This window comes from Podarcis vaucheri, assembly GCF_965113315.1.
Source record: "Podarcis vaucheri genome assembly, chromosome: 10".
Lineage (NCBI taxonomy): Eukaryota > Metazoa > Chordata > Lepidosauria > Squamata > Lacertidae > Podarcis > Podarcis vaucheri.
In genome coordinates this window covers 53,345,575-53,361,551 of record NC_138748.1, presented here as the reverse complement: position 1 = coordinate 53,361,551, position 15,977 = coordinate 53,345,575, and the positions used below count along the sequence as shown (strand labels likewise).

The following is a 15,977-nucleotide window of genomic DNA, read 5'->3' as shown; positions in this document are numbered from 1 at the left end:
ATGAGATTTCTGCTGGTGGTTAATGGCCTTTACGTTGGTCCCATGAGAAGCTGCAAGATTCGTCTTATTAGCTGCTGCCTCCGGGCTTGTTTTAAGTTGTCTATCTATCATCCACTTCCCTCCTTCGTTATGCAGGATGGAGAAGTAAATGATGCTCCCGACACCCTTCTCATACAAGCTCCCAAGAGATTCAAAGATATGGTAAACCCAGAAGCAAAGCCTGACTTGTGCTGCTTTTGCAAGAACTATTTCTATCACATAAATCCTCCATCCACTTCACACACCAGAATCAACCAAAGCATGGCTTCTCCTTCCTATGTTTAGGCATGAACCCTGCTCTGAGTGCGAGTTTCAGAGAGTTTACTTTCTATGGAAAACAGCAAGCCCTGGGGAATTATGGTGAATTTGTAATACCTTAATTAATTGATTTAACCACCAACCTCACTTGGTGAGTGTCAACAGGATTATAGCTAAACCATGTCCAGTGTAAAAGAGGAGGATGATAGCAGCATGCACATCTATGCAGTTTGCAGAAGTACCAATTTTAGGGGGGGTGTTAAGGGGGCAACCCCTGCCATCCCCAAAAATAAAATGGTCCAATAAGGAATGAGCATGCTCAGCTGCCTCAGCACACTGAAAGTCTGGAGAGGGGCGGGGAAGAAAACTGCAGGTGGGACAGGACAGATTCTTCCGGAAGACAGAATTTTTCGCTGGCTGGGGCACTGAGCAGCAAACCTCCATCTGACAGCATTTTGCTGTAGACCCAAGCAGTAATTGTTCTTGCAGCACAGGAATTCTCAGTTAATCCTAAAAATTGTGATGTGATGGGCACCAAAGGAAGCTCCAGGGTACATTGTACAACTGAAAGTGGTGGAAATAAACCACAGGATAGACCCTGCAATATTCGATGCATCCCACATTGCAGACAGAAAGGTTCAGCTATGGCTGCACTTTAATCTGAGAGGCATCCTTTGGAATCTCTTGCAGGATTCTGGGACACAGCACCTCTCCATCCCTAGCCACATTTTTGGGGCACCCCAAAAAACTCCATTGATTGCTGGCGCAGCGGTGCCAGCCTCACACCTAGACCTGCTGGCTCTGCTGCAGAGAAGAGTGCAGTTGTTGCTCGGATGATCTACTAATTAACTTGAGTGCAGACACTGCTTTAGGTAAAAGATGCAGAGAATGAGGAATATATGAGAAACACTGACTTTGATAACTCAGATGAAGATAGTTTGACAAGAAGAGAGGAGGGGAGATTCCTGGGCGCAGCTGCACAGCCAATGCAGCCTTCGCTTTTGGCAGTCATCCACTCGGAGACGGAATCTATTGACTCTCTCCCTGTAACTTTGTAGAAGGCAACCCAAACACAGCAGCTGAACCAGAGGGAGGTGGAGCTCTCACTTACATGAGGGTGGGTGTCTATGTATTAAACATACTGCAGCAAGCTACACACAGAAAAAGGAAGGGAACACAAATCAGCATCTGGAGGCAAGTTTCTCATTTGCAGTTGGGTTCACGGTGATGCTATCTGCTGACTCTCCCCATTCCAAACTCCAGGGAGCCCCAGGAATGAAATGTACTTTGTTTATGAGATCTAAAAGTGCCCCAGACACCTTATTAGTGAGACAGGAAGATAGTTCTATTAACTAAAAGGCTCTAGCGCAGGTACTGTCCGCCTTTCTCTCTATAATTCATAACAGGTTGATAACAAGACAATGCTGCTTTGGGTTGAGAGCTCAAAGAGATGCTCAGAGAATACATAAATAACTCCCTGAGAAATTGAAGAGAATCTAGGAGTCCATTCAAAATGAGTAATAATCAAGTACTGATGGTGCACTAGAGGATTCGAAGAGGCTTACTTGCGGAACTGGGTGGGGGATTCATTGATATACATCAGGGGTGGGGAACTGGATCTGCCTGGGAGGCCAAATCATGATTTTCTCAACCCTTTGTGGGCCACATTTGACAGGTGGGGAGAGCCACTTACTTATCACCTGACATCGCAATGATGTCAGGTGACCTTCTTTGCTCCCAGGGGTCTTCAGAAGCCCTTTTCAAAGCACTACACTGAGAAGCACTTTGCAGGTGGCGGGAAAAGCTTGACTTCTGTCCAAGCCAATCTGATTGGTACAGGTGGAGACATCCATCACCAGAGGGAAGGCAATATGGGAGTTCATATTTTACCAACCACAAAACTTGGAAAGCACCAAAAACAGGGAAGAGGAGAGGAAGCAACTCCATATGCTTGGAACAAGATTTTTTCCAAGCCCAACACATTTCAGAACAGGGCCTTTCCTCTGTAGCACTTCTTAACAGCAGTCCTCATCAAAAGCAAAGAACTCTGCAGTGAATCCAACAATAATTCCCTTGCTGTTGATGAGAATTGCTGTTCAAAAGCCCCTCGAGGAAGGATTTGTTCCGAAATGTGCAGGTCCTGGAAGAAATCTCATTTCAAGCATCTGCAACGACTTCATTGTCCCGTCCCCCTCCAGTTCATATTTTACATTATCCCTCTCCACAATGTGGATTAAAAAGAGACTGGAACCATTTCAGTGGCAAACAGTCAAAGACGATGACCCTCACCTATGAAATGCTAGCTGCAAGGAAGAGTGTCAAGGCTCCAGGTTAGTTGCAACAGAAGTATAGTCCTGACAGATAAGAGATGAGATTATAAACCCATTTCTGGACTGTAGAATTTCAGGTTGCTGGTGGGGGGGTCATAATGTTGAATATTCCCCCATTAAAAACTTTTATGCACCATGAAAATCTATGATGTTAGGGGAAACACGAGTCTGGAACCTTCATCCTGATATTCACTTCTCACTGCAGATGGGGGTCATATAAGTACTACAGTTGTTATTGTAATTATATGTATGTTTTAAACAGATGTTATCTATGTATATAATTTTAATTTTATTAATGTTTAATTTTTTAACAGTCCCCCCCCCCCAGGTTTTTAGTGATTCTTGTTTCTTTCTTCAAGTTTCCTTGAATCCCATAAGGGAAAAGGGGGAGGGGTATAAACAATTACATAATAATAATTAAATGCTACAGTATATATTATACTGTTTCTCTCTGGTCGGGGACAGAGGGTGGCGCTTGGGGGGGAATTGTCATCGCGCCACTCCTTGGTGTGTGGAGTACCTCAGGGTGTGATACTCTCCCTGATGCTTTTCAACATTTTTATGCGCCCCCTCGCCCAGCTTGTTCGGAGTTTGGGGCTGGGTTGCCATCAGTATGCCGATGACACCCAACTCTATCTGTTGATGGGTGGCCATCCTGACTCGGCCCCAGACACACTGACCAGATGTTTGGAAGATGTGGCTGGATGGTTACGTGGGAGCCGGTTGAAGCTAAATCCTTCGAAGACAGAGGTCCTGTGGCTGGGACGGGGCGATATGGGATTGGGGGGGCAACTGCCATCTCTTGCGGGGGCGCAATTAACGGCAGCACCATCCGTTAAGAGTTTGGGTGTAATCTTCGACACCTCCCTTTCCATGGAGGCGCAGATTGCAGCTATAACAAAGGCAGCATTTTTCCATCTCCGCCAAGCTAAGCAGTTGGCTCCTTACCTCTCTCGCCCTGACCTAGCCACTGTGATCCATGCGACGGTCACCTCCAGACTGGATTATTGTAACTTGTTCTACGTGGGGCTGCCCTTGAGACTGACCCAGAGACTCCAGCGGGTGCAGAATGCTGCAGCGAGACTCCTTACGAGGTCTTCGCTGCGAGATCACATTCACCCGGTGCTATACCAGCTGCACTCTGGCTCCCGGTGGAGTACAGGATCAGGTTTAAGGTGCTGGTTTTAACCTTTAAAGCCCTATACGGCCTAGGACCCTCGTACCTACGGGACCACCTCTCCTGGTATGCCCCACAGAGAAACTTACAGTCTTCAAATAAAAACATCTTGAAGGTCCCAGGCCACAGAGAAGTTAGGCTGGCCTCAACTAGAGCCAGGGCTTTTTCGGCTGTGGCTCCGATCTGGTGCCCTGCAACTGGTGCTCTGTCACAAGAGACCAGGGCCCTGCGGGACTTGACATCTTTCCGCAGGGCCTGCAAGACAGAGCTGTTCCACCAGGCCTTTGGCCAGGGCACAGCCTGACTCCCTCCCTCGGCAATCTTCGCGGAGCTCTGGCCCAATGGTTGCCAGTGGCTTGAATTAATTAATTTTATAATGAATGATTTTAGAGTGTTGTTTATGCTGTACTTTTGTACTGTTTTATTGTTGTTAGCCGCCCTGAGCCCGGCTTCGGCTGGGGAGGGCGGGATATAAATAAAAAATTTTATTATTATTATTATTATTATTATTATTATTATTACTTTTTTATGAAGGGACACTCAGTAAAAAAAAAAAACAGTTTCCTTGTGTTACTGAGGGTCCTTGGAAGAACAGTTTTCACTGTTTTGTTCTTAAACTGTAGTAATTCACACTGGGGCTTGCTGGTGAACAGCAGGTAATATATTAAATCATGATGGTGGTGATGGTAACAATAATACCTATTCCATGCAAATATTTAATGTACCTATTTTTTGGAAACGAAACACTCTGAAAGAAATGATCCATTACTAACTTCACCTTTTATTGATTTTTCACGCTTTGGAAAGAGCAGCAAAGACTGGCCTGAGACCATCCCGACTGATCTTAATGGCATGAGCCTTATTCTAAATGAGAAAATTCAAAAATGTAGAACACCTCTCTCTCTCTTTATAAGGTAGGTCCCCTTGCTGGTGCTATACTTTATTAAACTCTTCATTTTAGCGTGTGCACAAGCATGCTGGGGAAAATGATGTGGAAAGTGCATGAGGGTGATAACAAGAGAATATTCCTTAAGGCGGAACAAGATTAAAAATGCAACTCCATGAATCAGACGAGATTATATTTAAAATGCACGCTGGAGGATGAACCTTCAAAAACAGATTGTAAATGCAAACAGAAGCTGCTGCAGGTGATCTTTGCATGAACTGAAAATATTATATAAAAAGGAAGCGAATGTGGCTTTGCCCTCTCTCAAGAGTCATGTCCTCTTTTGCTAGGAATTATAGGTCAAGACTTGCCAGGAAAATATAGAGGACTATTCATGTATGCCACAACAGCAGCTAGGATATTACTAGCCCAAAAATGGAAAGAAGACAAGATACCAACTAAAGAAGAATGGCAAGAAAAACTGATTGACTACGCTGAAATGGCGAAGCTAGCTGGAAAACTTAGAGACAAGGACAATAGAGACTTTTAAAAAGACTGGGAACCATTTATGGTGTACCTGGTAGTGGACTCTCTGTGTTGTTGAACTTACAGATTGTAAATCCTAGAGGGAGAAAGATCAAAACAATGAATGGTTAGTCCCAAAACCAGCCTCAGCCTCCATCGTTTTCCAAACATCCTTGCTAACTTGTTGCAATATACAAACTTCTTCGTTTATTAAAATGTTGTGTAGGCTCCTATGATGTAAGTAATGGGCCCCTATATAAGGTGCCTACATTCTGCTATTTATAATTCGTAGTAGTTTGCATCATATATTTACACCTATTATTATTTCATGTTATAGCAAGTTTCTAGAGACTAGATTATGAGTCTTTGTAAATTGTGTTTCTAAAGGAACTTTTGTTATTGCCAAATGCCAATGTGTTTGCATTACTAAGTTTTTTATGAATAAAAAATCATTTTAAGTTAGAGCTTAATAATTATTTCACTATTAATATACTTCTTCTTAATTGTATTTCACAATAAATATACTTCTGCTTAATTGAATTTCAGTTCAGCACTTACTTTGATAAAATACAGTACATATTTTGTTATGTGCAAATGGCTTTAGATACCCATGAGGTCCATAAATTACCATATATAGCATATATTCAGCAACAAAAAACAGCGACAATTTGTTGTCGACAAAGGACAGCTGGACATATAAAGGGCCCCATTACCTTCAGTAGCTTAGGGCCTCATGAAACCTAAATCCGGCCCTGAATACCTGTGTACATGTATGTGATTTGCAGCAACTTACCTCCTCTAGGCGATCCACATACATGCGACAGGTCTCCAAATCACAGTCTCCTCTGACAACTATCATTCCCAGAGGAATAGCTACAGGAATAATAATAATAATAATAATAATAATAATAATAATAACTACAGCACATTGCAAAACAAAGAAATCACAGTACTGTGCAATCTTTTTAGAAGCACAATCCTATACAACAAGGCTCGTTTGACCTGTGGTCCTCCAGATATTGGCGGACTACAACTCCCATCATCCCTGAAAATTGATCATGCTTACTGAGTTGGAGTCCAACAACACCTGGAGGGTTATAGGTTTGCCGCCTACGGTGTGCCTGGTGCACACCAACCTAGAAAGCCAATGGGTTTTACTCCAAGGAAACATGTACTGGATTGTAGTCATACTTTAAAACAGACGTATCTCAACTGTGGTCACCTTAGCATAGTTAATAATAAAAAAATCAGGATTCATTCAGAAAATCTAGTCAAGGCTGTTCACGACAACATAAAGTGACATTACTATATTTCACATTATTCCCACAGAGAAAGTAGAAATTTTCATGCTACATACACCATTGTTCATTGGAGCAGGCTTTCATGAATTTTAGTAAGGTAAAGAGCATGGGGAATCAAAGTAAAGCAATTTATTTATAATTTTTTAAAAAATATTTTTTTATTTTGATAAAGTAATAATAATAAATAAATAAGAATAAAATGTGCACCCCACCCCTGAGACCATTCCATTTTAATTATCCAGGCTCTCAAAATTTCAACACCTCTTGCAATGTTTTGACCTCTTTCCGTTTTAACAGTAGAAATTCTGCAAACACCCTCCATATCTCCTCAAAATCATTTTTCCTGCGTATTCCCCATCATACCCTAATAGCGTGTGTTAATTTATCATTAATAGCTAATATCCCGCACCTCTTTATACCACTCTTCCATTTTATATTCACCTTGCCCCTTCCACTTCCTAGCTATAATAACTCGTGCAGCTGTCAATAAATTTGTGAGCAAATCCAGTAAAGCAATTCAAAACACTATGGAAACACTGGTTTTCATTAACATCTGGTCATTTATCCCCATTTGTAAAAAAGCAAAAAACACAGAAAAGAAATTGCATGTGTCCTGGTCTTCTAGGAGCTTTGGACACAAGCCACCAGGAGGTTCTCCTGTTCAATCCCCACTGAACTGAATCAGAGCTGTGTAGGAGCAGGGAACCTGTGACCCTGCAGATGTTGCTGGACTACAAGTCCCATCACCGCTCACTATTGGTCCTGCAGGCTGGGGCTGATGGGAACTGGAGTTCAATAATATCTGGAGGGCTGCAGTTGTCCATCCCTAGTGTAGAACCACAGTGGTTCTTGCATAGCTCCCATTCAGTGTGCAGTAGAATTCTTAGTGAATTATGCTCTTTGCCCTAATCCTGCTAATCCTTCCACCTTTGCAAGAGTGTGTATGAGCATGGACCTCTCTACCCAGCAGCATTGACAACAGTGCTGAAACAGTTAAAGAATAAACTAACCCAGGCATCATTGGCACTGTATTTTTGTAGTGCACAGAAACTGAATAACAACAACTCTATTTCAAAAATACATACTCAGTGCATTTCAAATACATGGGAGAGCTTTAAATTCCTCAAACAGATGAAAAACCTTCAAGATTACATATTAAACAATTTAGTTTTCTTCTATCGAACGCAGCACAAACTGCTTGTGGTTGATCATATTATGAGCTCTAAGCTGGCTGCAATGGCTTAAGAATTAAAGGACTGTTTCTGACATTCATTTCTGCCATGCTGGAAATTAATGAATAGTCTGCAGTTGGCACTTTGTTTAATGCAGAGCTTTTAAAAGCATAAGAAGCAACAGCAGGCTAAGATTTTCCCCCATGTATTTTCACTCTGTTTACCTTTCCATACATCTCATGGGAGCTTTAATTTAGCTCCTGTGCCAGTGCTCAGAATACAAGGCAGTGGGACCTGGCCCCCTTCTCTTGTAACCCATAGCTATAATATTTTGGAATGGGGAAAGGAATGATTTGAAGAAAATGAGAAGGAAACAGTATATGAAGCTTCTGTATTTCATTAAAAGCCCCCTACCTTTCCCCCAATAAATCAAGTGTTGCACAATACTACTTTAAGCAACAAGGATACTCTTCTCAACATTAATCAGTGCAGCCCTCCTAATGTGGAAGTAAAAGGTAAAGGTAAAGGTACCCCTGCCCAAACGGGCCAGTCTTGCCAGACTCTGGGGTTTGTGCGCCCATCTCACATTTATTGGCCGGGGGCCAGCGCTGTCCGGAGACACTTCCGGGTCACGTGGCCAGCGTGACAACGCTGCTCTGGCGAGCCAGAGCCGCACACGGAACGCCGTTTACCTTCCCGCTGGTAAGCGGTACCTATTTATCTACTTGCCCCCGGGGGTGCTTTCGAACTGCTAGGTTGGCAGGCGCTGGGACCGAGCAGCGGGAGCGCACCCCGCCGCGGGGATTCGAACCGCCGACCTTTCGATCGGCAAGCCCTAGGCGCTGAGGCTTTAGCCCACAGCGCCACCCGCGTCCCCAATGTGGAAGTACTTTGTCCTATTCATGTGAAAGGGGGGAAATACCCTAGTAATAGACCACTGGCATCAAGATGTGTTAAATGCAGTCCATGGGTGAGATGCTCCAGAGAGACTTTTCAGAAGATGCCTATCAAGTTAGATCTGCAGACACTAGCCACTACTGACACTATCAAATTAAGTGACCAAGCCCTCCTTGTGCCTCCCACTTCTCTTCCATTAACTGGGCAGGAACTCAACTGCAGGTACATAAATATTGGGAGGGATTTTTTAAAAGCAAAATTAACAAACAACTGCAGTGGCATAAGATTTCATGGACTACAGCCCACTTCATCAGAAGCATTAAGGAAAATCCTCATTTGCCAAGTATCTATACACACATTTACAGAAGAAAATATTAAAATATAAGCAGTGTATCCACAAAGACCATGAAATGCAATAACTCATTTCATGCATTATCCTCCAGGTGATCATTATCATCCAGCTCTTTTGCCTGGCTAGGACGTCCACTTGAACTATAACAATGTTTCTTGCATGTCTGAATGAAGAGATGCTAACTGTAGAAGCCACTTACTTTTGCGTGGCTGGACTGTACAAAGGTGAGCATCAGTGTCCCATCCATTGCCCTGCCCACCAATGGCACAAGACCCTTGAAATTAGGGAATACAGACCCCAGTTTGAAAAAGGTTCTCTTCATCCCTGTTCTTAGTGCAAATGTCAGAAGTTTTCAAAAGTAACATCAAGGCACTGATAAGATGTGAAATGGACATGGCTGTCAAACTTTGCTTCTTTGACAGAGTAAAGTCTGTTTGCATACTATTATTGGTTAGCTTATCATGCCATAAAAAGAAGTATTTGAAGAACTATGATTTAAGGGCTTGCTGGGATCTCATTTTGATGCTTCCTCATTAGCTCCTGGTTTCTATCTTTTTACAACAATAACCAGTATATCACTGCTGTTCCTGTAAGTGGGCTAAGAGAGAGCTGGTTCATAAATTCTCGTGCTATTTTCTTCTATTAAACTTTTCAGCACAGGGGAAATGAGTGTGTTTTTATCAGAAGCAAGAGCTCCATTTCGCCTGCTGAAATATTACGCCGAAACAAAGCAGTCATTCCATTTTTGGCCGAGTGCTGTTGACAGGGGCTACTTAATTCTGAGCATGGTGACATCACATCGCTCGTGCCTTCGGTAATCTGGACAAACTCCAGGTTTAAATGAGCCCTTGGCAAAGTGCTCACTGGTAGAAAATACACACACACACACACACACACACACACACTAGCAGCCGCTAGTAGGCTTATGTGGTGGTGGGATGAAGTGCTCTGTGAGTTCTAGGAACTGCCAATTTAATTTCCCATAATGCTCCTGGTGTATCATCATGCTGGGTCCTTGTGGGGAACTTAAATCACAGCTCCCAACTGACTGGTACTTCTACAATACACTTTTAAAGAAGGAAAGGGACACTGTGGCCCCAATAGCTGCCAGAGAATGCATACTGGTTTTGTGCCATCCTGGAACTGCATCACTGGGGAGAATGAGGAGAAAACACAGGTCAGCAGTTGGCAATGCATTCATCATGGCATATGGTTAGCCCTAAGCACAGAAACACTCCCGTGGGTCGACCAGACTGGCATAGACACTAGGAAGTTTGTCTTCTTCTGCCTTCTGGAAAATCCAGAGCAGTAGCTTTCCTTGCTGAACATCAGGGTCCAGCTTCTAGATGTGGTGCACTGGCTTTACAGACTCTGAGCTAGAGGTCAGAGTCAGACCTTCCAGATCTATATTTGGGCACAGCTGCTTGACTCAGCCTGGCCTTGCTAGTAGCATACAACTGGCAGTTACTATGTGATGCCCGGATGGGGAACCTGTGGCCCTCCAGATGTTGTCAGTCTACAGGTCCCATCATCCCTGTTCATTGGCCATACCTGTGGAGAGCCACAGGTTCCCCATTCCTGGTGAAAATGCTACAATTAAAATAAATTATGCAAATTGAGCCTATTTGTATAGACTGGATTATTTCATGCAACTGCCTCCAGAATTCAAGTCACCCAGGACTTCCGAGGAGGAAAGGATTTGACACTTGGAAGATACAACAGCAAAGTCTTCTATGGATAAGTAGCCAAAGGGATGAATGAAGCCCCTTCTATCTGGTGAATTAAACTCATTCTCAAGTGCTTTTTCAATTTCTGATGTTCACCCACACATTTTTGAGTACCTGTGTTCAGCCATTAAGACAATAAGCCTCATTTAAAAATTAGAAATTTAAGATTTTTGTTATTTTCTCCACTAATTCATTTTGCTCCCCTTTGATGTAACATTCACCTATATGGAGATTTTGGAAGTCATTCCAAAATTACTGTTGAAACAGTGGAAACTGTTGCATCAGAAGAATGCTTACCATTAAAGAACAAATGAACTAAGCAATTTGGTTGGACAAATTCATCTTTGAGGAATGATTTGGTTACACTGAAGGAACTTGGATTGGATTACCTCACCTCTCAAGCATACACACACACACACACACACACACACACTTACTGTCCTAAGTGAATACCTGTACCTCTTATAAGAATATTATTCCATTCTATCACCAAAGTGCTCTAATGGGAGACAGAAAGAACTAAAATAAAATAGTGGAGTGAGTAACAAAAATGGGGTAAAAAAGGTAAAAAAAATATGGTTGTTTCAATATTACAAAGGAAAGTATGGAATCATTTAATTTCTTGGAAGGATATCAAAAATGAGTTGTCTACCCCCAGTGGAGCCCAGATTAATCTTCTCTGAACAGCATGTATGACGAGTTGGATGCAGGAGTAAAGAAAATTCAATTTCAGATGAGGCCACTGATAGAATCAAATTGGTATTTCAAGCAAACAAGAAGAGCAAAATTTATTTACTCTGAGTTTGGATGATCCAGGTTATTACGCTGGTGTCGAAGTATTTGATGCTCCATCATGAAGACATGTCTCAGGCAAAAATCTTAATAGCTTTCCTGCAGGGCTCCCAAAGGGATAATAAAATGGCTCATTCTTAAACGGGTTTCTATGTTATGATTTTCATCATTTACTGCCTATTTAGGTGGGCAAGATTGAAAGGGGAACATTGGGAAAGAGTCATGACCCACACATTTGGAGACTGATCTACAGCTTTTTCCACAACAGAGAGACATCCACAATAAGCTGAACTGGACATCCTAGTAAACCATGACTTAATGTAGGGGAAGCCAAAGTGATGCCCTCCAGGTGTTGCTGAACTACAACTCCAATTATCTCATCAGCATTGGTCATGATGGCTTATGCTGATGGAAACTGAAGTGCAACAACATCTAGAGGGCCCCACATTGCTTATTCCTGTTTTAACATGATGGGAGAAGCCATAGCAAGTCAAAGACTCATGGTCTCCTCACCCTTCTCACTCCTCCTGTGGCACATAAACAAGGAGATGAAGCTTTCACTTCCATTTTTTATTAACCACGGTTTAGCATTACACATGAACCCTAAACTGTGATTAATCTTAACTGTGGTTTGTTAAGCTAAGCTGTCTTCATAACTCTTAGTTTGAAGTGGGCTGGTTTAAAACAAACTACAGATAAGGTGAATCATAGTTTGCCAGGTTCAAATGAAACAAGCTGTTTTCTTCAAAAACTGAAGACTTCCAATACCTTCACCACTGGAGAAGGGAGCATGAGTGGGTAAGTCAAAGGCTATTTATTGTTAGATTTATATCCTGCCTTTCCTCCAAGGACCTCAAAATGATATGCATGGTTCTTCTGCTTTCTATTTTTCTCCTACCCTCACAACAGCCTTGTGAGGTACGCTAGACTGAGAGACTGTTGCTGGGCCAAAGCCACCCATTGAGTTTCATGACCCAGTGGGGATTTGAAGCCTAGTCTCCCATGTCTTAGTCCATTGCTTCCACTGGCTATTTTCCTTATCTTCTCCACAGAGCTGATGATCACAGCTGGGACAGAAAGCAAGTCTACAGTCCCCAAATGTCTTCTTCCATGTCCCTCCAATAAACAAAGGTTTATCATGATGTCCAAACTGCCCCGTTGTGTTGGAGGTACTGTCGTGCACCACGCCACAACATTACAAAGGTGAATCACCTCTGCTGTTGCAATCTGGGAATATTTTTCCTCAGGCAAATGATTTTCCTCAATGAAGAGTTCTGCTCAGCACCATCCAAGACATCTCTCCCACCACAAACCAGGCAGTCGACATTAGCTAGCATAATTTCAATAATTAATATGCTTTCTCCCCACAAACCCTAACAATTATCTTCATGAAGAATGTTTGGAAAACCCATGACGAAGGCTTTAATTTTCTGGGTGGAAATATGTAGCAAGAGCTGGCACTAGTCTTGTCAGAAGAACCTGTGTTCCCATTATGAGACCATCATCTTTCAGCTCTGGGAAAGAGTACCAGTGAACAGTGAAAAGGGTGTGTGTGTGTGTGTGTGTGTGTGTGTGTGTGTGTTGGGTGTGTGTGTCTGGGAGCATAAAACTGTCTAAACAGAATAACCATATTTCTACAAGAAGATAAGCAAACCAATTAGAAGATTTGCCATCCAGTAATTACCAGGGAATCCCATATTGTAAAAAAAGGAAGCTGCAGCTTTGTTACATAACAAACAGCCGTCCTTGTAATTGAATATGAATAATGAGCCAGATGCATGAACAAGACTCTATTAAACTGTTATCGCAAGCAGCCACATCCTGTACTGATTAATGACTTCGTGCATGTCACCAAGGAAAAGGACTTCATTTTAAGGTGTTGCCGTCAACAGCACCGCCAGATTGGCTGACCTCTCCCTTGGACTTCTGTACCATTGATTGACCGTGACCATTAATTGCTACAGTACTTTCTCCCAGAAATTGTGTACTGTTTTTCTCAGCATAGCTGTGAAGTTCGAGGCTGATAAGGTCTTAACTGAGAATCAGGAAAATTAATGGGAATCTTCTCCATGACTACAAGGGTATTTGCATGAGGCCCTTAAGGTATAAGACATTTGTATCGTTCATATGCCAGAATGGAGTGAGTGATTCAGCCTTTCGCCATTCCATGCAGACTTGCCAGATGTCTCAAGAAAGTGCACCAGCAGGGAATGATGGCAATATCTATAAGGTATGGGTTTCTTCCAAACAAGTGGCCTGCTTGCTCTGAAAAGAGGAGTTGCTACTTTTGCCTTATCCACCACAGCTATCCATTGCCACACCAGATCTCTATCTTTAGGACTTTTCTTGATTCCCTGTTTGCTCAACCATTACAGTCATACCTCATGTTACGTTGGCTTCATGTTACTTTTTTCAGGTTGTATTCCACGGTGACCCAAAGTACTGGAAAGGGTTACTTCTGGGTTTCACCACTCGCGCATGCGCAGAAGTGCTAAATCACGCTTCGCACATGCGCACTAGCACCAAATTGCACCGTGCACTTGCGCAGATACGGCACTTCAGGTTGCAGGCTTTTCATGTTGCGAACGGGCCTCTGGAACGGATCTCATTTGCAACCAGAGGTACCACTGTATACCTATAATTATCACATCTGCTTTGGAGATTGCTTCTTGCAACAAAGGACTAAACGTCATAGAGAGATCAGCTGGTTTCTGTTTACAGGAAGCGTCCAACTACAGGAGGAGCGTTTTAAAAGAAAATGTGCTGGTAAACACAAGGGAAATCCCAACTGCCTCTTTCAAAATGGCCAAGCTATAGGTTTGGAGGGCAGGAGATGCTATAAAGGCACACAAACCTTCTGGCCCAATGTTTTCCCTCATAAAAGCCACCTTGCCAGGCATCAGGAATGCACTCGGCTTCTGTGGAGCACAAAGCAAAGAAGGCAGCACCTGACAGCAAATGGCTGTTGACTAAGCCCAGCCAAAACATGTCAGCCCGATATCAAAAGGCTACCTATATACGTAGGAGAACACATGAATGCGGTTATACTAATCAGCCATATGTTTATATATATACTTACAAGCTTCCCGGAGCTTTTCCTTGTCATAATGCAGTCCCTCATAATCCTGTAAACTAATTCTGTTCACTCTGATCCTCAGGCGCTCTAAGACGGCATGGGGACTGCAAGGAAAAGCGAGAGAAATGTTAGGCAGAGTCACAGCTAACATCCAGAAGAGAGAATCTGATTTTTCTAGGATGAGCTGCAAGAGGAAGAGAGGAAGATGAGAGAGGAAGAACAGAAGCCAAAAAGCAAAAAATAAATAAAAAATAAAAAACCGAATCCCCACGAGCACTGAGCTGCCAATCTCAAAACACGAGCTTTCTGCAAATAAAACAGTTCACCCTTTGATTCAATGGAACAGCATTCCTTGAAGGTCACAGGGGTCAACAAGTCCTTTTGAGAAAGTCAGAAACGTTTCCGTTACAAATCTGGTGTGCACCTGCTGGGTTTTTTTCCATAAAAATTTTGAAATCTGCCCAGCTGTAGATTAGGACTTCCTACAGAGGACCTTCTGTGGGAGACCCAGCTGTCTAAGATGAGGAGGAAGGCTACCTGAGAGGCCCTTCTCTAAAGTAGTTCTCAAGTTGGGAAAAGCTTTTCCCCAGAGAGGTTTGTCTGATTATTATTTAATTAATTAAATTTATTAGACACCTTCCCTCACCACAGGCAGCTCAAGGCATCTTTACAAAAATAAAACCAACCAACCAACGAATAAAAAAAAAGACCACCCTATACATTCATTAAAACTAAGGAGGGAAATAAATAAGTAAAACATTTACCGTAAATGAAAATATTGAAAAACCCCTTTTGTTGTTGTTGTCTTTTCTGAATCAGGAGACAACCTTTCCATTTCGCCAAGCTTTTAGCTACAATTTTGATTTTGCTGACTGTTCTCAACTTGATTTTATATTTTAATGGATTTATTTTATACACACACACACACAAACAAACACACACGGCCCTAAGAATATAATTTAACAATGGCATAACAGTGCCTATAAATGAATGAATGGACAAATGAATGCAATTGCTGTGCTTTTAGCAGTCCTCAATATGATGAACCCAGAACAAATGAGCTTCACTTGAACTTTTTGAAGATGCTAGCTCACACCTGCAAGCCGCTCCTCTTAGCAGCTTAGCACAACACACCTGACCCAATTTCTCTAGACAAAGTGACAGGCATATCCTGAACTCCAGATACTTTAGGAAACATTCTAGATTTCCTGTTGAATAAAAAGACATTCAAAGTTCACCCCTGCCAATAACTGTTTGAAGCAAATAGCACATACATTCCAATTAATGATTATCAAACAGTTTAATAAGGAATTTATTATAAGCAGAAGTCTCATCAATGCTGCTCCAGGTTTTGGAGGTACCTTAGATAAGACACCCTCCCTGATTGAGTCTACCTTATCATTGCAACAGATCCAAGAGACTTTAGAGCAATCAAGCCGTGTATA

At 42.4% G+C, this 15,977-nt stretch overlaps 1 protein-coding gene across 7 annotated transcripts in view; it reads right to left on the bottom strand.

Moving 5' to 3' along the window:
- Positions 1–15,977, bottom strand: part of DGKI (diacylglycerol kinase iota) — a 248,151-nt gene that overhangs the window by 59,705 nt on the left and 172,469 nt on the right. For all 7 annotated transcript variants that reach the window (XM_082240439.1, XM_082240443.1, XM_082240440.1 and 4 more), the window contains 3 exons: positions 14,536–14,636; positions 6,009–6,088; positions 5,268–5,312 (listed from right to left, as the gene is read on the bottom strand). In XM_082240439.1, coding sequence (XP_082096565.1) covers positions 5,268–5,312; positions 6,009–6,088; positions 14,536–14,636 — 226 coding nt within the window. The remainder of the gene's footprint in view (positions 1–5,267; positions 5,313–6,008; positions 6,089–14,535; positions 14,637–15,977) is intronic.